The sequence below is a fragment of the Halichoeres trimaculatus genome, unplaced genomic scaffold (assembly GCF_033239565.1).
Source record: "Halichoeres trimaculatus isolate MK-OKI-2021-1 unplaced genomic scaffold, fHalTri1.1 fHalTri1_scaffold_8, whole genome shotgun sequence".
Classification (NCBI taxonomy): domain Eukaryota; kingdom Metazoa; phylum Chordata; class Actinopteri; order Labriformes; family Labridae; genus Halichoeres; species Halichoeres trimaculatus.
Genome location: NW_027437186.1, coordinates 23,775,532 through 23,799,120, shown reverse-complemented (window position 1 = coordinate 23,799,120; position 23,589 = coordinate 23,775,532). Strand labels below are relative to the sequence as shown.

General features: G+C 39.5%; 3 protein-coding genes across 3 annotated transcripts in view; 2 read left to right on the top strand and 1 right to left on the bottom strand.

Annotated features, from left to right (window-relative positions):
• Positions 1–928: 928 nt before the first annotated feature.
• On the top strand, positions 929–4,379 carry agt (angiotensinogen). The gene is made up of 7 exons (XM_074676295.1): positions 929–1,010; positions 2,062–2,503; positions 2,672–3,038; positions 3,192–3,316; positions 3,402–3,550; positions 3,731–3,887; positions 3,973–4,379. The coding sequence occupies exons 2-7, from the start codon at positions 2,087–2,089 to the stop codon at positions 4,147–4,149; spliced, it is 1,392 nt and encodes a 463-aa protein (XP_074532396.1). The 5' UTR covers positions 929–1,010; positions 2,062–2,086; the 3' UTR covers positions 4,150–4,379.
• Positions 4,380–7,084: 2,705 nt separating this feature from the next.
• Positions 7,085–15,913, bottom strand: cog2 (component of oligomeric golgi complex 2). The gene is made up of 18 exons (XM_074675311.1): positions 15,848–15,913; positions 15,305–15,466; positions 14,334–14,399; positions 14,168–14,248; positions 13,862–13,965; positions 13,347–13,455; positions 13,013–13,192; positions 12,796–12,920; positions 12,369–12,495; positions 11,517–11,656; positions 10,662–10,723; positions 10,427–10,578; positions 10,105–10,290; positions 9,896–9,968; positions 8,908–9,050; positions 8,325–8,464; positions 7,914–8,097; positions 7,085–7,819 (listed from the first exon to the last, which is right to left on the bottom strand). The coding sequence occupies exons 1-18, from the start codon at positions 15,902–15,904 to the stop codon at positions 7,724–7,726; spliced, it is 2,187 nt and encodes a 728-aa protein (XP_074531412.1). The 5' UTR covers positions 15,905–15,913; the 3' UTR covers positions 7,085–7,723.
• pgbd5 (piggyBac transposable element derived 5) overlaps positions 15,413–23,589 on the top strand; it is a 33,746-nt gene continuing 25,569 nt past the window's right edge. Inside the window, exons 1-2 of the mRNA XM_074675310.1 lie at positions 15,413–15,491; positions 18,686–19,385. Coding sequence (XP_074531411.1) covers positions 19,025–19,385 — 361 coding nt within the window. The 5' untranslated portion in view covers positions 15,413–15,491; positions 18,686–19,024. The remainder of the gene's footprint in view (positions 15,492–18,685; positions 19,386–23,589) is intronic.

Genomic DNA, 23,589 nt, shown 5'->3' with positions numbered 1-23,589 from the left:
GGATATAGCGGAAAATACAAACCACGCAGTTCAATAAACTTGTGTGCATGCCTCTATAGAACACCTGAAACATGTTTGCTCTTTTCCAAAGTCATTAAATCCACTGGTCACACATTTTGACAGTAAAAAGAGGAAATAAAGTGCATGAACAATTGCAGTAAGTAGAAACGTCGTTAGACGACCTAACAGTAGCTGTTTGTTTTGAAAACTGCAAATGTCTTTTGGTTTCTTTAAACCTGTTTGAAAGAAGACTGAATTATTATCAGTGGTTTTCAAATACTTCTTTGGATATTTTCTCTTTTCTTCAAATTAGCAAATTCACTTGATTCAATAGCTTGTCTGGTTTTTCTTACAAAATTGTTTGAGCTGATTCAAACAACACTGTGAACACTGTGAATTTTTAGCAATAACAGATGTCATTTAATGGACATAGCAAACAGCAGCGTGATTTAAGATTCATCATAGTCAAGACTGTCAACCTTGAAACTTTAAATATGTAAAATGTGGATTATTTAAACATTGACTTGTGTCACTCATCTGTCAGTTTAATTTACCATACACAAAAATCAGACTGTTTGACTTGTTTATTTACTCTCCCCTCTTCACAAATAACCATCGGCATATTATGGTGACATTTCAGTGAGTCATTCTCAAACACAAAATAGCCCGGCTGTCCCTATGCTTCCCACCCCTTCTTTGTGCTATGAGCTCTCCTTTCACCCCTTCCAGGATGCGTTTGCATCATCACCCCTAAAGTCAACATGTGGAGGGGACATTGGGTGGTCTCTTTCTTCTCTGTGTCAGACCTATTTATCTCTAGCAGAAGCACGTCCGCACAAAGCAGGCTGTGAGTCACCACAGCAGAGCCCCTGACTCAGTGCAACTTTGGTTAATCAGTAACAGAGTGGGAGCACCGGCTGGACAGCCGGCTGGGTTAAATTAGGGAGCAAGGGAACCAGGACCTCATTCAGGATCTCTCTCAACAGCAGCAGCAGCAGGAAACACACACAGTAAGAGAAAAATCCAAGCTTTATTCCTTCTCTTATTCCTCTTGAATCTGTGTCAGAAATAAGGAAAGATATCAGAGTTATAGTAATATTAAAAAAAAAAAAAAATCCAATACATTCTGCAAAACCATCAAATGATGTTTTAAATGTCTTATCAAAACTGTCTTTTTTAGTCAGATATTTTCTTCCTTAAAATCAAAATTACAAGTTATATCTGTAAATTAAGACTTAAAGTTAAGATGATTAACCTCATCAAAGAGAATAATTAGAATAGCCAAAAAATAGTGTCATTGAGTCAAAAGGTACAAAGGTTGCTTAATTGTGTTTAAGAACATTTGAGTGCACTGGTTTTGTTGATAACAGACCAAGGCCATGTCCTGTGGTACATGTCCAAACAGAGAAAAATCTAATGTTTGCTAACCGCCTCCTAGAGTCCATCAGTCCTTTTTCTGCATGATTGTCTCAGCAGATAGAGTCCAACTTTTGCACAAGAGCATTTTCATACAAACTTTGGAGACAATTAAATGAGAGAAACAACAACAAAAACAGTTAACTCAGCAATCCTCTGGAGCTCCATCAAAGGGAAAAATAGTTCTTTTAATATTCTCATATTACGGAGCCAACTTAATCACAAGTATCATCCAAAGGGAACAATTTGGTCCCAATTTAAAGACCAAGGCACCTTTAATGTGCATCCCCAATTCACACTGACCCAAATAAACAACATCCAAATGTACGATCCATTCTGTTTTTGTGCAAACTCTTGCAAACTTGCACGCATGACGTAGATGTATCTTCATTATCTATGCGACCTCTCTTGCAAAGGCTGAGACCTGCTCTCATTCACCAACCAAAAAGAGAAAAGACACACAAAGAACAATCAATCCATCACTGACACGCCAATGTTCCTGCCAGCCAATCCTGTCAGAGTCAGAAAACCAGATCCAGCCAGATTTCTGACAAATGTACCATTCAACAGTCAGCCCAGTTCAAAGTGCTCTGGGAGTTTTCTCTGTAATCATCAGAAACTTAAAATATCTGCCTGCCTCCACAGAAAGAGTCAACAAACAGAAGTGAAGATGAAGAATCTGCGACCGTCGCTTCTCGCTGTCCTACTTTGTTTCCACTTCTCGGGGAGCAAAGCAAACCGTGTCTACATCCATCCCTTCAACCTCTTTGCCGCTGAAAACGTCACTTGTGAGACCCTTCATACCCAGACATCCAAGCCTCTAAAGACACTGCCAGTGGCCCCCCTTGATATTGGAGTCCTAACACCAGACAGCAGGGACCATTTGAAAGTGGACGCACAAAAGCAGAATGTCACAGTGAGGACGGCGGTTCTCGCTGAGCTTTCAAACACTCTGGGTCTGAGGATGTACCAGGCTCTTAGCGGCAAACAGCAAAGCATCAATACTCTCCTCTCACCTGTCAACACCTACGGATCCCTCGCCACCTTCTACCTGGGAGTCTCCAAGAGGACAGCAAGCAATTACCAGGTCTTTACATCAAATTAAATATGTTAAAATGTTCTGTTTTTGGTAGCAAGATCACATTTCATCTGCCGTTTTTACTTCTGCATATCAACTGTAGTGACTCAGCCTTCAAGTCCTCTTGTTCAAGTCAATGAAGTAGCTGTTTTCTTAATTTACTTCTTTTCCCTCCAGAGTCTCCTGGGTCTGAAAAGGGGCACTGACCCAGAGGACTGCGTGTCCTTAGTAAATGGACACTGGGTCCTCAAGACCCTGCAAAGCATCAACTCTTTGGTGGATGATGGCCCCAAGGATGAAATCACAACCCAAGTCTGGGCCTTGTCTCGCCACGGTGCTCAACTTTCTGAGGACTTTATTGAGGGCACACAGGACTTCTCAGACACATCATTCATCCGTAGCGTAGACTTCTCTGAACCTCATGAGGCAGAGAAGTTGGTGAATAGCTTTGTGGAGAAGACATCAGATGGGAAGGTGAAAGACATTTTCAGTGATCTGAGCTCCGGCAGTGACCTTCTGTTCCTTACTTCCTTTAACTTCCAAGGTTAGTATCTTCCTCTATTTTCTATGTCCTTTTTTGATCTTGCCATTGCCAGTGGACCCACTCTGTGACATACTGAAGTGAAACCTCGCAGGAAATAGTCGTCATATTATCTAATGCAGGAGCTCATTGTGCACTTTTGTTGTGTCTGTCAAGGCAACTGGAGGACAGCTTTCCAACCAGAGAGAACCTCAATGCAGGAGTTTCATGTGGATGAAACAACCACAGTGATGGCTCCACTGATGACCCACACGGGTCGGTACTACTACCTGAATGATAAGGTAAATCTTTGTTCAGAAACTTTTATAATTTTAAAACCTGGAATCAGTGTACTTGAATGCTAAATATTTCTTTGCTTCTGGAAAGGTTCGTCGATGCACCGTTGTGAAGCTGTCCCTGAGTAAGCGGTCCTACATGATGCTCGTCTTGCCTCATGAAGGTGTTAACGTTCATGACATAGAGTCAAAGCTACGCACTGACGTCATGTCTGACTGGCATCAGAACCTCCAGGAAGGGTGGGTTTAATTTCATTTAAAGTCCTAAATACAAACCTGTGCTTACATTTAAGACTTGATTTGTCTTACAACACTATGACCTGTGGATAAGCTGTCAAAGTTTTAGCAGCCAACATCCTCAAATATCACATTTTGGTTTAAGAAATTTAGAAGTATTATTCTTTCTTTATATTCCCTCAGTCTGTTGGAGCTCACACTCCCAAAGTTCTCCGTGTCTTCAGTGACTGACATGCACAATCTTCTGGCCAATGTTGATGCAGAAGTTGAGGCCAAACTTTTGGGGTCCCAGGCTGAGTTCAGCCAACTCAGCAACGCTAATCCCTTCACTATAAACAAGGTGAGTGCTCATTGGTTCATATTCTAACACCAAACAGTCACTGCATTAATGCACATCAATCATAGACCTCTTTACCTCCTCTCAGGCGGTCCAGAAAGTTACGTTTGAGATGTTGGAGGATGAAGCTGAACCTCTGGACGTGGTTCAGGCAGCAGGAGTCCCTCTTACACTGTCCATCAATCGGCCCTTCTTCTTCTCTGTCGTAGAGGGAGAGTCTAACGCCATTCTCCTGCTGGGAAAGATCACCAACCCAACGCTTTAGAGCTGAAACGAACAAAAAACCTCTGATGTTAGAAAAAAATACAACCAGGTTAATTTTTACAGTTTTCTTCATCACCTGTAGTTTATTGCTGAAATTTCATTTGGATCAAACACTCAATGAATAAGTCATGACCGCTTGCAATAGATCTCTCAATATTCATCAGTCATGTAGTCTGCAGTCCTTTTTGTCACTGTGGCTCCGTTTCAGTATTTATGAAAACCTGTTACTTACAACTGATCCTGTTCAAATCCTGATTCCTTTTTTCATTTGTAAAATTAATGCTAGCAGAGTTCTGTACAGTATTTTTCTGTAGAGTAGGTACAGTAACTAGATTCTCTGTGAGGAAAGACTAATACAATGTACATTGTATCTAAGAGTTTATTTTTGTTTTGTTACTATTTTTGATTGCTGGAATAAAACATTTGTATCTGTGTAATTCATTCATTCATTCATTTACTTTCTATACCGCTTATCCTGTTCAGAGTCCCAGGTGGCTGGAGCCTATCCCAGCTGTCATTGGGTGAGAGGCGGGGTACACCCTGGACTGGTCGCCAGTCAATCGCAGGGCTATCTGTGTAATTTTTTTTTTTTTTTTCTAGACCAGGAGCTCAGTTAATAGCGTCTCCATGCTTCAGATGTGTAATTAACAGATCAAGGGAGAAAAGTCTGTTTACCCGTTATTCCCAAACGGCTGCTGTGAACTACAGGTCAGTGAACTTTCTGGTGAGGGATTACTCTGTATGTACTTCTGAGTAACTTAGACAATTTACCAGTAACCTCACTAAATGAGCCAAAACATACATTTTTAATTTCTCAATTTATAATTCAAATCAAATCTTACAACTATGCCTCTTCCTGTCTGTATATTCTGCAAATAAAGTCATAGAAAAATCAGAAAAATTCAAAAGCACTTTCTTTTCCATATTAAATATATTTTTTATTCATGGTACTGTCATGTTGACCTTAAAAACACACTTCTATGTTCCAGTGACAAGCCATGTCAAACCACAAAGAAGTGTGTTTTAAAGGTCAGCATGACCATGCCACGAAAACAGACTCACTTTAACTGGTCAAAGGAAAGTGCCTTTGATTTTTTTTAACAGGTTTTCTTTGACTGGTAACTTACACCTTACACTTTTTTTTTATTTCCAAGGAAAAAGTGCCTATATACAAAAATTCAGCATCACAAAAAAGGATATTAAAAAAAAACAAAAGGCATCTTTCTGTCCTAAATAAAAACCTAAAACAGATCATTATAAAACAATGTAGTGTATATTCAGTGCTCAGTTGTAATGTGCCAGGGTTTTTAATTTCTGGATCTAAAGCTGGTGGTTGTGGTTTACCTGAGCATGTATGAAAAACATAAAATGTTACATCTTAATCATAAACATCTGCACATATATATATATATATATATATATATATATATATATATATATATATATATATATATATATATATATATATATATATATATATATATATATATATATTATATTTTATATATATATATATATATATATATATATATATATATATATATATATATATATATATATATGTGTGTGTGTGTGTGTGTGTGTGTGTGTGTGATTAGAATAAACATCTTTAAAAATATGTCTAAAAACAAAATGATATTCACATCATTCACAAACTATATTTTCACATTATTACAACGTACAAAATCATGAAGTCAGTTTTTCTTGTTGTAATGTAATATTGAATTATATGTCATTAATGCAAAAGTTTTTACATCTTAACGTGATTCACCATCATATTAAGCTCATGTTTGAGTGTGTAAACAGAGAACAGACAGCTAAACCCCAGAACAGGGCTTGCTTACAGCATTTGATTAAATTCTGCTTCATGCTTGGGTTACGACATCGGGACATTGTGCCGTTATTGAGCAGTGTGGATGATATTATCATTAGTATGTGAACATTAAGAAGGGTTCTGAAATGCATGGGGCTCTGTCACTGGGAGTCCACCGCTGCCCAAACAAACACTTTCAGGTTACAACAAGATAGATAGTATATTATTATAACAGGAAAAGTATCACGCTATAATGTCATAATTGTAAGTCACAATGACGTGAAAAAACCTTGATACAATGTAAAAACATATTGATAAACAGGAAACTCTTCCTCTAATAACAATATACTGATAAGTTTGGGGTTTCCCTGGGATGGCAGATATACATTTCTGCATGGATACATTAGAATAATTACGGTAAAGTTGCTGACGGTGTTTCACTTTAGAAAACATTTTTAGGGTTTTATTGGCACTGTTTTACTGGAAATAAAATATTTTTGTGGTTTATCAATCTTATTCAATAATTCAGTGACAAAGTGTTCACAACGCTCAGGATCTCACAGGTTTTTGGTTTACTCAGTCTCATATACACTAGTGTGTGTGTGTGTGTGTGTGTGTGTGTAGTTGTTGACTGTGAGTTGTATGGTTGTGCAGTTGTGTGGGCGAAGGGTGGTTGGGTTGAAGGGCATGTGTGTTTGTTTTTAATGGACCGTAAAGCACTTTGTGTTACACTTGTATCTAAATTGTTGTATGAAAAGTGCGATAAAGTTTTGATTGATTGATTTAGTAGTTTTGAGAAAAATGTATGTAGAGTAGACATTTGAACACATATACAAACATCGACGATGGAGAGTATCAGTAAAATTTACAAGTATTAACTACTTTGTTGTTACTGCGTCATATCTAAGATTCTCTTTTAATATTATTTCCTACATTTTTTTAGTCTGTTTTAAATCATTTAAAGGCATGTTCAAAACATAGTGTAGTTACTTCTGATACTTTTTGAGTCTTTCCAGATCATTCATGTTGTACAACTAATCAAACATGTTTTTCTTTGTTCAGAAATTACCTGATAAATTCAATGATTAATTAATCCATAGAATAATTGTTATTCAAAAATCTCATTTTATTTCATCATATCTTAGAGTTAAGTATCACCTCCTTTACTCAGCCAAAGTATCAGAATGCGCCCTTCACCACTCAATAAACCTTGACTTTTAAATTAACACTATTTCAACACTGTACTCAAAATTCTTCATTTTATTCCCACATTTAAGTATATAAAGTTAAAGATATTAAAGGAAACAACATTAGATTTTCAGATAATGATTTACACTTTATGAGATAAATCCTTCACCGCGAGCTTTTGTTCACATTCTATTTGATTTGTGTGTCCTGACATATGAGCAGTAAAATAACTCCATAAAAAGCAGTGTAAGATAAAAACCACTCACCATCAGTAATTTGGTTAGAATAAATTCTTATTATAGTACCGTAAAGTCCCATTTGTTAACAGGCCAGCAGGAAGTTTAACTCACAACAACTCCTTGCAAGTGCAATTTGGCTTCAACATCGGCACTTAACAGATTTTCTTTAAATAAAAAAGTTTGGAAAGAGAGTTCAGTAGTGTCAGTTCTTGTCATACATCCCTCTTGGTCGAGCTTTCACAGCCCGTTACAGGACATTTACTTCACTTCTCAAGTCTTCAGGAAATGCAGCTATGAGTGCAATATGTTTCAGTAGACATAGCGTCAACTTTTTACTAGTTCTGTTCAGCAAGTTCTCGAGCCTCTTTCACAAGGTCCATCAACGTGGAGAACATGGAGATGTCCCCTGGCTGAAGGCCCATCTTCTGGATCTGAGACACAATAGTAAAGAGAGTCAATATATACACAAAACCAAAGTATTTTTCAGTGATGTTTGCCTTGTGATGGAAGTCAGAAGCAACCCACCTGTTCTCCCAGGTACTCCACATCCAGTGCCAGTTGAAGTCTGATCTTGCTGTCGTCTGTGGGTCCACCATTTGCTCCTGCTGTTGTCGTCGAACTCGCTCCCTTTCTGGCTTGCTTTAGTCGCTTTAGACTCTCCTCCATCTTTCTCACAGAGCTGAGCACCTCAGAGATTGTCTCAAAATACCTGTGCAAGATGCAGAGGGAAAATGTAAAGGGGAAACACACACCTACACACACACACTGTTTACTATATAGAATAAATACCAAATAAAACCCAAGCAGAGAAATACATTTTTGTTTTTCAGCTTTATTTAATGAAATACTTCATATTGTAAACATTTAAGTCCCATGTCATATTTTCTAAATTCCTCAACACTGTCTGAGCTTATTCATGATGACACGCTGGCTTACCTTTGTGTGCACTCGCACAGTGTAACACGCAGCCACTCTTGTGCTGTAGCGGGAGTAACCAGCCCTGTCGAGTCTGTCATCAGCTGGAGCAGCGGGCGTAAAGCATTATCCATGTAAGCAGATGCTCGCACCGGCACATCCTGAAAAGAATAATGTTTTATGAGTATTAAGACTTTCATACACTCCTCAGTGAAGAAAGAAGAAGTAAGTTTGAACATTTGAGTTTGTTCGGAGAAAATTAAACAGGGTCAGTATCATTTGATGTTTACCATATGGACAGGCAATAAAAATCCTGTCCAAAACAGACAGATATGTGTTATTATTCTTGCTTGAGCACAAAACTATCAAAGATCAATCGAAAAACCCTTCATTGATTCATGTGCATTATCTGTCTCCCTAAAGTCTGACCTATGACCATAGTAAATTTCTAACCTTTAACTACACCACATCCATCAGGAAAGATGTATCTAGCACTGCACAGCTAAGGTTCTGTCTTAATCAGAGAAGTTCTCCAGTGTCTGCTTCAGGATTTGTTGTATGACGATTTACAGAGCTATGTGTGCATGCATGCAGCTTCACTGACCTTATTTGTCCTGCGGTAGAGCCGAGGAACCTCAGAGGCGCTCTTCAGGAAGCGACAACTGCGTTCAGTCAGGTGCTGGGTCATCTTGGTGTTCAGAGTGGGAATGCTGCTTGACAGACAAGCCTTTGAGTCTGAAAGAGCATCTGACAAGAGAAAACACCAGCGATTGAAATGATATACTAGTGTTTAGGTTTTTTTTTTTTTAAATCCTATTTTTTTCTGATGTTGATGTTTTTGTTTTTAAAAAAGCTGTTGGGGATTGACCCAAAATACCTTTAAAGTGTCATTAAACAGATTTACAGTAGCTTTGCGATGACACTTCTCTTGGCATGATTTCCATTGATAAACAAGCAGCAGATAATCCCATAACTCAAGGGACTATTTTACTTCCCCATATTTCAAACATTGATATAAAGTAATGTTGGCTGTCCATAGAAAATGTGCAGATTATCAGACTGCTACGTATTCACATTTTAAAAAAGCCTGAATCCATCAGCAAACTTCTCAATTTCTGTTCTAAATAGCACAAGATCTCCACAACACTTGCTGAAATGATGGGGTTATCTTATATGGATCTTCTAACTAGTTTGTGACACAATGGAAGGACCAAAAACAAAGGTCAGTCCGTAGTGCTGCCTCTGACAGGCCTCTAGAGGGCCAGCCAATCAGAGGGAAGGAAGTTTGTGGTACAGGGAGCCTGAAAGGAACAGCAGCTAAAGTGAAGCGCTTTAGACAATGGCTGAAATAAGGGTGTCTTAAACACGAGTGTGAGGGAAATGTGTCATTAAGCAAGACGTAGCCCCTCTTGAATTTATTTGCCTAACTTGTACCCAAAGAAACAATTGGTGCAAACTGTAACACTCCTGTGTACGGATGTCTTGAGATCATCCAGCATGTTTCTTCTAATTACAATTTTGGAGTTTTGGGCCCAGCAAACACTGAAAATAAAGCAAAAACTTACATATTTTTATAACTATTGGTTGCTCACCTTCCACAACAGAGAAGTTTTTGAATCCAATGGCTTCTAATCGCTGTCTGACCAACTCTGACAACTCTGGTATCTGAAGAAAATGTGTTTTAAAAATCCAGAAAGAAATACTTTGTCACTGATCAACTCTTCAGATTATGGTCTCAACATAAAAAAAGTGTATGTACATCGGAAGCACTTCTGTGACTATGTTTAGTTTGTGTATGTACCTGGTCCTGAAGCTTTTGGACGTCAGCTGCGATGTAGACCAGCTGTTTGGTGGACAGGGAAGCAGGACTTCCACTCTCGCTCCCGCCCTCCTCTAATGATGTTCGACTGGAGGTGGAGGAGGCTGAGCTCGGCAGAGGCCTGGTTGGCTCTTTGGCCACCTCCGGGGTTGGAGTCTTTGTTAATACCTGGGAGGACAACAGTTGAGATGAGGAACAAACACTGGAAGCAGTAGCATGGCTATTCCTTTGTTAAGAGTGTGGGTAGAATAACTGCCCTTTAAACATTAATTCAATCATTGTAGCCTCCCTTGTGTTCATTTACCTCATCAAGAAACTTGGCATAGCGAGCATAAAGCTGCAGAGTAAGCTTCCAGAAACGATGTGCAAGCGGTGACAGGTAGATTTTATCTGACCAACATCTCTGTAAGCAGGACCACAACACTTCAGACACCTGCAAGTGGTATGCACTGCCAGCTGGACAAGAACAAACACTCTGTTAGTGCAGTTACAGTGGCACTGAGTAAACATGGTGATCCTGGCAGAGCATCATTTCCTACCTGGTGCTGCCTCTAGTCCGTCACTTATAGCATTTTCCAAACTTCCTGCTATTTCTTTGTATCTGAAAACAAGAACGAGACATTCAGAGAGGGAACGAGCAAAACAGTCAATATAGGATGAGTGTATGTTATCGGCTTATGACGTGTGTGCAATGAACTTCGTACTTTCCAAAAGAGCTGCCAAGCAAGTTTGGATTGTGAAATGAGGACATGAGCTGTAATCATTTCTGTGTGTGCATTTTTCAGGGGACGTGAGGGGCTTCAACAAAATTCAGTCAAGGTGAAGTGAATGTTAATGGGAAATGTTTAGTAATATCTTGACACACATTGTCGGTGTACAGTTTTCTTTTTGTCATCATTTTCCCTGATATCCAAGGGCAATTTTCCAATTACTGTAAATAACGGCTTCTTCTATTTTGAACATTTGCCATTTTTTCCCTGGCGTAAAGTTCAGACGGGCTGCAATTTTAACCAGCGCTTGTATCTTGAGACCTTGATGCAAACAGGACGATTCTTAGAAAATACATGTTGTGCAGAAATTCAACCCTTATCATTCTAGCTGAACAGTATTGATTCACTCATTGCTCTTGCTGAACATTAAAACTGATGGAATCTAATGTATAGAGAAGTGGATTATAAAAAAAAAGGGTAAAATTGATTTTTAAAAATCCATAAATCTAGTGAAAGAGGATTTTTTACACTGTATAAACATAACTACAAGGCTGCATTAGTACTGGAAAGAAAAAGGGTATAATCCTCTAAAGGCTAACTTACTTTCTCTACATGGATGGTAGTGTGCAGGATATAATCTACAGGCTTCATGTGTAGAGATATGTTTTTTAAAGGAAACCATACCGTAGTTGAAAGTAAACAGGCAGGTTCCACTTGTTGTGGAAGCTGGTATATGAGGGGTGAACTCTCAGCCTCTTCACACTGGCCTGAGAGCTGCACTGACGCTCAAACCGCCGCACAAACTCCATACTCGCACAGTAACGCTACAACAGAAGGAAGAGAGTTCACAGTAAACACATGTTGGTTAGTTGGGACCCCTTTGTAAACAAGATGATTCATCTCAAGGGGTTTTCCTGTTAAGAAATAAAGAAATAATTTTGTCTATATACACATTCCAGCAAGGCAATTCAAAGTGTTTTACAGAGATACAAATCAGCAAAATATATTAAAGGCAAACAATTAAAAAGTAAAAAAAAAAATCAAAATACAATAAAACAAAATAAAATTGCAAAAAAGAAGGTTAAAATAAATTCCAAGATACAAGCATAAATTTTGCAGTGCAGAGTTGTGCAGTTAAAAAAAGATAGTTTAATGATTTGTTAAAATACTCTAATAAAAGGCAGCCATAAGAAGGTGAGTCTTTGTCCTGTATTTAATGAGCTAAAAGTTTCAGCAGACCTGATATTCTCTTGCAGTTTGTTCCAGATATTTGGAGCATAGAAACTGAATGCTGCTTCTTCATGTTTGGTTCTGACTCTGGGGACTGACAGCAAACCTGTTCCAGATGACCTGGGTGGTCTTGATGGTTTATACTGGATTAAAATATATAATTTGGCCCTAATCAATCCAGAGCTTTGTAAACCAGAAGTAGTATTTTAAAGTCTATCCCCTGACAAACAGGGGGCCATTGTGGCAGAATGCCAATGCATGTTTTCAAAATGAACACGAACACATCATCCGTGTCACTGCGTGTACCTCATAGAATATGTCAGGATTTCCAGGGTTGAAGAGATAGGACAGTCTCTCCTCAATACCTCTGATGATCTCCGGCCACACAGAGTTCACAAGGAAATCATAACCTGGTACAATGTCAGCTCTCTCACTGAGGCGAGAGGGAAAAAAGCATGTTAAACAGACAATAATTCTCCTTCATTATCTAGGAGAAACTGTTTTTTCCCTCTAAAATCTTAAATATGAAACCCTCTCTTTTCCAATACGATGATGCAGCAGCCATGACATGACGCATTTTGACAATACTTCATTCAAGTCATTTTGCAGCAGCTCTACATGTGAAAATATACTATTTTCTATTTACGTAAAGAGGACATAATTTGAAACATAAAATTTACTCATTGCCCTGCACATTCCTTGAACTGAATGGCCTCACCAATAACCTCAATACCTGGACACAGCTCCACCTGTGACTTCTCTTAGCAGTCTGCAGTGATGAGGAACAAACTCCAAAAGTCTTGTATACATCAACTGGAGGCCGTTTGGACTGGACTTCACCACTTCTTCGATAATCACCTTACAAACAAAGAGTTAGACAAGGATGCTTTTCAGCAAAGCAGAAAGGCAAGTAAATCAACAGTGAATAAAAGAATGCATTGTATGTTTACCTGGTCCATGTATGGTTTGACCAGGACTTGCCCTACAAGGGCCTCTGCATCCCGGGTCTTATCTATGGTGGCGTATGTCCTCAGGCAGTGACGCACCATGTCCAGATTGGAGGTCTGCAAACCCTCAATGAGTAGGCCCTCCAGAGACTGCTGCAGCATGGAGGTGATGCCTGCAATACGCTGACAGAGGACAGATTCGGAGATATTTTCATAAGAAAAGAGCCCATAGTACTTCAGAAAAATACTGCGCAGGAACTTATTACCTTCGACACATAATGAAAAGACTGACTGACTGTTGCTTTATCAGCTGTCTGGCTGAACTGTTTCCACTTACAGGCCTGACTTTGTCCAGCAGGGGCATGCCTTTACTTTGTACAGCATGGAACTGCAGCTGGTTGAATTCTGTAGCAATCCTCTCCAGGATCTGACCTGCTAACAAGGGACTGTGCACAGAAGATAAGTGTGTGTTACTTAAAGTCATGAAGCCAGTTACAAGATTTTAGCTTCACAGTTTTTGCAGGGATTAAACTCACAATATTATAATGATGTACTAAAGTAATATGAAATATGGATGATTAAAATGAAAAGGCTACTGTTAAGAAAAACAGTAACAATAAAGGCATACATTTTCACCATGCAACCTAAAAAAAGAGGGATGCACTAAGGACTTAATGTATACATTCAATTAGATTTATCTGTTGGTTCATCCCCCATTTGCCATATCTGGTTAACACAAAAATCAAAATACAAATATTAAAATGTAAATATTTAAACTGCCTCTGCTCTGCAAATGTCCTGCACATCCTGAATTACAGGTTATGAAAGAAGTTAAGCATACGAGTTTCCTACCTGCTGATTTCCAGAGAGCTTGATTCTTTGGAGTTCTGTGAGTGGAGGATCTTCTCAATTTTCTCCACTGAGCGCACCACCTGAATTAGCCTCAAAACACACACCTGATGGACAGGATAGTCTGATCACGTTCAATTCAAATTAGGCAGAGAAAACAATCTGTCTGGTAATATTGATACAAATTCAAATGTTTGTAATATACAAAGCAGTCACAGAGCATTTTAAACTTTGCATTTTAAATTTGTCAATGGTGAATGCAGAATTTGATTAAATGATGATGTCAGAGTCAGTAATAAGGAGCCAAACCTTTTTGTTTTGCAGGTCTGTCTGTTTGGACAGCTGGCTGTCTATGGCCTCAATCACCTCACTTACACAGGAGCGCAGACTCTGCATGTTAAAAGAAAGAGACACATGAACACCCTGTGATGAAACTGATCAAAGCTTATGGAAAATACTTAATCAAAATATGTACCATAACTTCCTCTCTTAATTGTCCAAGTGGCACAGAAAGCTGGTTGAGGGCTTTGTCCATCCCAACCTGTGATGAGAGAACAGAGGTTAGAGGACTGAAATGGTCAACTCAAAACTCCAAGCACAGACTACCTCGCTACCAACCTTAACATTCTCCAAAGCCACCATTAGTGTGTTAGCCAGTGATTCTCTATTCAAAATTACAACATGGTTTTGTGTTTTGGCCTGCAAATCTGGCCTGGAAATTTTAAAATGGGACAAAAGAATCCCCAGCATAAAGCACAGAGCAGGTTGTTTTACTTGTTTCTGCCCTTTAGGGGAATAAACATATCAGTGTTGTCAAAATTTGCACGAATCTCATGACCTCCTCAAGTAATTCTTATTTGACTCTTGAACAAGACACTCAGAGCAGCCTGCACTCACACCCTGAAACTAATCTCACTCATGTTTACTTCAGTGTTTGACACTTTACTTTTATTTAGTATTGGTATGCAACATTTTGACTTAGTATAAGCTTGTAAAATATGAAAAAGCTCTTAAAGAATGTATATCAAGAAAGAGACAGAAATATTAAAGAAAGAAAGAAAGAAAGAAAGAAAGAAAGAAAGAAAGAAAGAAAGAAAGAAAGAAAGAAAGAAAGAAATGGCTTTGGTTTACTGGTCTACAATTTTCCAAATAACACTCTATTGCCAATTTCCATATATACACGTATGTATCCTTCAATATCTGTGTCAAGATATTAGAACATAAACTATAGTTATAAATTATAATGTGACCAATTTTACCGCCAAAGGCTAAATAAAATATTTCTGATTCTGATAATACAGCACTCACTTGCTGTATAACTTTAAACTGAAGTTATCTAGTGACTAGTCATATGACATTATAAGAGAGACACCAGACTATGATTTTGGATGCCCTTGCTTATCATGTTAAATGTGTACAACTACTGTAAGAAAGAAATCAACCAACCAGGTTGGTGGAGAGGTTAACAAAGTCGGCATAGTCTTTATTAATGAGCTCCACCATGGCCGTTTTCAACAGCTTAAAATAGAGCTCCAGGTCCTCTCTCATCTCCTCCAGCTGGACCTGCTTCCGACACTCTGCCACAAACTGGTCAACATCGAAGTCATCCTGCAGACAGACAAGAAGAAAATCGGTAATTGGTCATGCACGAAATGGTTTTTACAATTTCCAACGAGTTGTTTTCATAAATGCTGTCAGCGCAAACCAGAGACCACAGAGAGAAACTTAAGAACACCCAACAGACTGAGGTCATCCTCCTCGTTTTCATCGTTTGCTTGGTGGTTAGGGCACAATAACGTAAATGTTGGGGGGTGTCACACATTTAAAGGACTGTGGCTCATGTTAAGAAACTTGAAAAAGTCACTATGCGTGTTCCTTATGACAAATGCTCAATAACTACCCCAGTCTCAATGGTTAGCTTGCTAACGCTAGCTACTTTGACAGCACAAGCTATCGTTCGTAACGAAAACAATCCCAACAAATTCTTACCTTCATAAAAACATCTTTATCGAAGCACAACGTGTCTGGACCCTTTGGTAGATTCATTTTGGATTTCTAAATACAGCTACACTGCAACAAAATGAAGTTATAAGCCTTCAGTTGACTGCTATGATCGAGCTTCCGCAAACATGGCAAGCCCACCAACGAAGAAGAGTCAATGGGAACGACACACGGTTACCATTATACAGCGCACCCAAAAGGTAGTGGTAGAAAACACTGCAGGGTGTATGGCCCTTTGATCAAATCAAACGAGGTTAGTAGATTTGATGTGATTTCAAAATGATTATCATTTTACTGCACTTGTCTCGGATATTTCTTGAGCGTTCAGAAACGAATCTGAAGTCATAGGTCTTAAGCCATGATATTTATCCAGCTCTGTTTTCAGATCGGTCCCTTCTGTGAACAACATTCAGGTTTATACATAAATTTTAATACATTAATACTGATACTAATTTATTAATTTCTGTATACGCACAGCAACAACTGGATATTGTTTTATATCTGTTAGACAATTTGAAGTTGATGCTGGAAACTCTATTTTCATCGCATTCTATACAGTGGTGGCCAAGCTTATTTGAGCACCTGACACATATGGAAATTATTACCTTTTTTAGCCCCAAGAGCAAAATCATGAAACACGCAGATGGTTGCTCTAAGTAAAACAAATGCCAGATGAAATCTCACACTGTCATTTCTGTCAACTCTACCCTCTGGATCAATGATGACATTCGTTCAAAGAGATGTAAATGGCAGAGTGCTAAACACCTATGGAAGTTTTCTAAGCTTCAAGTCCATCGTGTTTGTTTTAAAGAACTTTTAACAGAGTACAATTCCATGGTCAAAGCCGCCCGTGCAGCTTATTTCTCTGCAGCTGTTTCTCTATTTTTTGTTGAGAAAGTGGCCAGTGACAGAGCCAGTATCAGCCCATCCTGGACGGTTTTTCACCTATCTCCTTACAGGATCTGACTGAACTCATGAGCATTACTAAATCCTCTTCCAGCTCGTAAGACGTTTTACCCACGTCACTACTGAAAAAAGTAACTACCTCCATTGGTCCTCCCCTGCTTCACATTATCAACACTTCCCTTGTGTCTGGCTCCTTTCCCTCTTATTTTAAACAGGCAGTTGTTCAGCCGCTTCTTACAAAAACAAACCTGGATCCTTCAGTAGTGAGCAACTTTAGGCCTATTTCCAAGTTGCCTTTCTTATCAAAGATCCTCCTTCAACTAGTCCCTGTGTTACATAGACATAACATCCTTGACAAATTCCAATCAGGTTATTGGCAGATGCACTCCACAGAAACTGCACTTCTTATAGTGACCAATGACATCATGATGGCCTCCGACACTGGCAAGTCCACTAATGTAATTCTGCTTGACCTCAGCACAACATTTGATACTGCTAACCATCAAATCTTGCTAAATAGGCTCAGCGACCATGTAGGTATTTCCGGCAGCGCTCTTAACTGGTTTTTCTCCTACCTCAGTGGTACAAATTTCTTTGTTGCTGCTGGTCCTTACACCTCTGATTCAGTCCCTTTGTCATGTGGTGTGCCTCAAGGATCAGTATTGGGTCCAATTCTGTTTTCTTTGTACATGCTCCCTCTCAGCAACATTATCAATAGGTTTAACTGCATTTCTCATCACATGTACACAGACGACGTTCAGTCGTATTATTCTTTTGATCCAGACAGTAATGATAACCTTAACATACTGCATGACTGTCTGTTCGCAATCAATGACTGGTTAAGCAATAACATCCTTCAACTTAACACTTCCAAAACTGAGCTCCTGAAGGTACTGCCTGTAAGGTTGCTGAGCGTATTGGTTCTTTGGGATCTAATGTCTGCTCTAACCTGAAAAATCTTGGTTTTATTTTTGACCAGGCCATGCTCTTTGATAAACACATACTGGCCTTGACCCACACTTGTTTTTTCCATCTGAGTAACATCTCGAAACTGAGATCCATTGTTTCCTATACAGAATTAGTTGCAGTTGCACCTAGATTATGGAACGCTCTCCCCCAGACCCTGAGAGGTGCTACTTCCACCGCTAATTTCAAAAAGCAACTTAAAACCTACCTGTTCAGGCAAGCGTTCCTTTGACCTTGTTGACTAACTTGTTGATCATGTTCTTTTATGAATTTGTGTTTTTCTCTGTGGTTGTTAACTTGTTGGTTGTGAAAATGACTGATGTTTTTATTCTGTGAAGCACTTTGTGAGCTTTCTCTGTGAAAAGTGCTATATAAATAAGAAATTATTATTATTATTATTATTACTATTATCATTATTATTATTATTATTATTATTATTATTATTATTATTATTATTATTATTATTATTATTATTATATGTGACTGTATGTAGATACTACATTCGTGTAATGGACAGTTTATAGGCAAATTCAACAAAAACAAATGAAACCTTTTAAATATGCTAAGTGTTCCAGTAATTCTGTCCACTGCTGTAGGTGAAGACCTAGACTAGAGGCATAACAAACCAATTGTCCAACAACAAATCAAAACTATGTTAAATTCCATTCTCATCTAAATAAAACTCAATCAAAGTTCTTAACTCAGAGCTTTCACTGTCAAAAGAAAACTGTTACCATAGATCCATAGAGGTTGTCATAAAATTAAAAAAATAATAATAAATACATAAAACAACAGGAAGAGTAAGATAAATATTATCTTTAGCATTAGCTCCAGTATCTCCTATCAGAAGCTTCTCTCCAAATTTGGATTGTGTTTTCATTGGACGACAAGGGCAGGCTGTTGTGTCAGGTGATGCTGTGGCAGCCACTACTCTCTTATTTTCTCTGTGTATAGAAGAGTCGCTGCTATCACAACCCGGATGCTGTGCTACAACCATCCATAATTTTGCCCAGTGCGCAGCGCTGTGGGCAGAGCAAGGAGGCGGAAATATTTCAGTACCCTTGAAGCGGACAGCTCTCCCCGGATCCACGCGTCTGAACACCGGGTCTCTGCATCCGAGCCTGGAGTACAGGAGGATCATAATTCACACCTAAACACTGGGAGGGTTTACCACGTTAAAGGCAACCCCCTCCCTGCGTTTGCAAGATCGTGACCACACGCACAAGCCGTAGTGGAGGGGTGAAAAGAAGGGAGTAGAAAGAGGGGAGCAGAGCAGCATCACTACAGAGAGAGATGGCGGAGTGCGGGCGGAAGGCGCTGTCTCTCCTGGAAGCGGCCCGCTCCCGGTACGAGAGCCTGCAGATCTCCGACGACGTGTTTGGAGAGTCTGCGGATGACAGCAGCGACAATCCCTTCTACAGCACCTCCGGAGACTCCGACTCCGATAACTACATAGCAGAGACAGGAGAGGACGAGCAGCAGCACCACCACCAACACCACCACCACCACCAAAAACGAGGCGACAAGGAGAGCGGCCACAGCGGGAGCAGCGGGGTCGGTCCCCCGGGTTCGCTGTCCCGGAGTCAGGCGGAGGAGGAGGGCTGGACGGAGACTCTGCAGGATGTCACGGTGCCGCCGTACAAAGAGACATACGGTGAGACATGATGCACGCCACTGAATGAATAAGGTCATTTGTGGTACTGGGAAGAATCAGGGTAGTGTGAGGTGATTGTATTGGGAGATCGAAGGCTGTGCATATTAGTGTTTCTGAGGTTCTGGGTAACGTGCAAAAGCAGCACAGACGAGGTTATTGATTAGTAAACCTGAATGTTTTTGCATTTGCATTTCAGTGTGTGCGTATGTGTGTGTGGTGTGTGCATGTACCCTCTTGTGATTGAGTGAATGACAGAGTGAAGCATGACAGTGCATCAGTAATTGCTGTATTAAGTTAATTGCAAACACTTAGCCTTTGATACTTCACCCCTTGGTGCTGTGGTACACTCTCTCCTGTGGGTCTGTGGGTGTGTGTGCTCATGTCGCAGGGCAGAGCAGGGAGACATGCTGCTGTTTAATTTAGAGAAGCAGCATGCAGTCTCTTTTGGTTCTACACCCATACACACTCATCACATCACATCACAGGGTATGCGGAATACAGCAAAGATGCATGCTGACCTCTTTCCTGTTCCACCAACTCTGTTTACAGAACTCACAACTGCACTTTCACAAGACCCAAGCTCCAGACACCCTGATTTTGGGTTGAAGCCATTGATGTGTGTGTGCCACTAGGGGAGAGATGTGCACGGGAATCGAGACAGTTTAAAAGCCTAACAATGCTATGTTTGTCAAGGAGGGACATGTCATAAATAGTCATTTCACAAACTGTCCTGTAACCCTTTGTTTGCCAGACCTGCACCTATAGAAAGCAGGCTCTGCATGACTACATGCACCCTTTAAGATGACTGGCACATGACTGTAGTATGCAAAGACCAAGCCTTAGTTTGCTCCAAGAACCCTGAAAGCAAACACTGGAGTTTCCTGTGATAAATGTCTAATATCTATGAAGAGATTCCACACATGAGTACAGAATCTGCAACATTTTTCATGTAGGGAGCTTGCTTATTTCTGTTTCTGGTCTGATTAGTATTATTCACTAGAGTTTCAGCAGGTATTGACAGTAAAGCTGGATAAGGTTATGAAATTCTCAGTCACATCACTTATTGTCTGATGAATAAACTTACACTAACTGAGCAGAAACCTGAGGTAAAGTAATGTTCTGGGATGAACTACTGAGCAAGACATTAAAAAAACAGAATGACTCTATTTAATCCTGTTTATTTTTTTGCATTAGAAGGATTTCTTTCAAACCTAGATGCTCTTTGAGGATAGCTTAAATAAGGAGTGTCACTACTGTACTCATCCAAAAATAATCTGAACCAAATGTAGCAGAGCTGGTTTATTCTAGAGGTAGTTTGGTGAGAGAAAGATGACAGAATGCTCTTTACTACCATTCATATCCTACTCTCCCCCGCTCTATCAGATTGTTTGTTGCTCTGTTGACTTAAGCTGGAGCGGCAGCAGGTGTGTGTCTGTCTGCTTTTTACAGTCTGGTTTCTACAAGATACAGTCAGCGCCTGTTCGCTCAAGCTCAGTCAGTGTGGGTGTGTCCTGCCATCCTGCATCAGGGTTATGATGATTAAGAGCTGCCTGACTGGATGGACTAAGAACTGCCAGGGAACGTAATCACACTTCAAGGCTTCCAGAGCGAACTCTGATTTAATCGGCCTAAAGAGTGAAGAGTGAAACATCCTGAGCTGCAGCATATCTACATAAAAATGTCTCTCCACTGCTTTTAATGGCAGGGGATGAGAAGCTGCCTAAGCTTGATGAGGTTTCCTCTAAGTTGATCCACGGTGGAAATATCATCTGTGATATTTTTATCCTGCAGCTCCAGGATTTTTCTCCGTCTAGCTATGTGCCAACCTGTCTGGCTCTCTTTTTGTCACCTGCCTCTCACCCCCCTGTCCACTCTTCAGTCTCTCTAGGTGTCTTACTTTTCAGCAGTGATGGTGCTGACATAGATGCAGTGTTGAAGTGACAGCTCAAGTCCTCAGAGACCGAGCACACCTTACATAAATCATCAGCCTCTGTCAGAAAGCACAAAGTCAACCTCATGCAAACATCCCAGCTGGATTGTGTTGTAGATTTGTGTACCAAGTTTGAAACCACACTGGCTATTAATGAAAATGTGGTTTACCTAAGAACAGGTTCAGAGGTGATGTGAGAGACTGTTTCCCCTGCAGAGCCAGGGAGGAGTCAGGTACAGGGCAAGGATTAAAAAGCATATAGCTCCATCTCAGATTATACAACCACTTTGTCATGACGTTCAAGGGAATTAAAGAAGAGCTATTTATTCATTCCCTTTGCTGGACATGTCTGATAGATTATTCGCTTTGCCCATATGTTGGTTTATCTCCCTGGCAGAGGTTTTCTGACTCTTTTCTACATTCTGCTTCCTCATGCCGCAAAACTACTTCAAAAAAGAAAAAACATTCATACATAGACACACAAATGTGATTATACTGCCTTTTAGATGTTGTATTGAAAAGAAAATAAAGACATACAGAGGAGAAGCACTCTACGGCAAAATGACTTTCTTCTGGCAGTGGTCTGTTGGCTTCCAGATGGTCAACAAAATTGTTGTACAGAGCCAGAATGTCTGGTTTGGTCTCTTAGAAAATTCATTTATATACTGTATACACGTTTAAAAAAAAAATTGTGGTAGAATCACATTCAAAGTGGGTTTATATAGCCTTTTGCCTCTGTTTTCAAGGTTTTACAAAGTTAGAATTAAAAGTCAAGAGTAAGTTTACATTTTTAATCAGTTTTATGCTTGCTAGATTACACAAGGTCTAAGAAGCGTTGTTTCATCTTTAAAAGAGACTCCTAAAACACTACAATAATGAATTAAAGTTCAGTCACAAATAGATAAAGGAAACTAAGCTACTTTGATTACCCCTGGATGGTTTTCACATGTGATCCTACATCAGGAAATCATTCTAAAAAAGTGATTTAAAGCTGAAATTTGCCTAAAAATAGTCAGAAACCGCTCATACTCTTACGCAATTTCTGTTAAAAACTAAGCTTTAGCCTGCAATGTCAACATAACAGGTTTACTCCCAGCCCCCACAAACACTGTAATCTCTCATTGTTAAATCCATGTCTATAAAAGCTCCAGATGTTTGTCCCCTGACAATAGAAATACCGCGACTCTCATGAGGGATTATACTTCAGTCTCTGTGTGTATTGTAGGTGGATTTTTGTAATGAGTAATGTGGAGACACATATTTCCAAGCTTTACTTGTAAGTAAGATGTGTCACTATAAGAAGTCTTAAAGAATAATGTAAATGAAATTTTTATGAAAGCAATACAGACTAGACTTGAGATCAGTTGGCAGGGGTGTGTAAAGAAAATCAGTGGTTTGGAGAAACTGTCATTTCCATATAAATGATGTGGACTACTTCAGGCTGTTTTTGGTTTACTTCCAAAATGAGCTGAAGTGAGTCATTTTTTGCCTCAATGGACCTTCCATCTGACTGTCTGATGCTTTTATTGAGGAGTGAATCACCCCAAGGAAGTCACGCTGGATTTTACTTCCAGCTTTAGTCTGATGGTATGCAAATGAATGAATGGTCGTCCCCACTCATTTTTGCTAGTTAGGCTGTGGGCATCAGCTTTGTGGTTGCCTTCTGCTCTCCTCTGTTTGTGTTTTCCTCCTCTTTTTTAGCTTTAAAGTCTAAAGTTGAAAGCTTTTAGATTGTAACTTTAATTTAACATTAAAAGATTGAAGTGAAAATCATTTGTTAAAATGCTTGCAGTGAGCCCCAGGGTGAGAAAAAGGCTAGAGAGAAACAGTTAAACCTTGTTTTGTGCTGTTTAACATTAATGAGCTCTTGCTGTTCTAAATGAGCTTAAAGTTGCTCTGCTCTGTGTCTGAATTCCCTCTCGCAGATCTAGTAACCTTTGGGTAAATCTCTCATTAACTGCTACAAGCACAGTAATCACAGTCACTGTATTGTGTATCGACTGACTTCAGTGGCCCACCTGAAAGCTCAGAGACAGAGAGCTGTGTAATAGAATGTAAATGTCAGTTAAATATCAATACTTGACAGAAATGATATAATTAGTGAGGCAGAAAGAAGAGTCCTCCAGTTATCTGAAGGGAAGACACATGGTCACTTACTACAGTGATAGTACAATAGGACATGTGGAAGACACTATTGTCCTGTATAAGAGTCAAAGAAAATAGTCAATTTTAACAAGGAGTTAATACAACGGAGCACAAATTGTTGTCAGCATG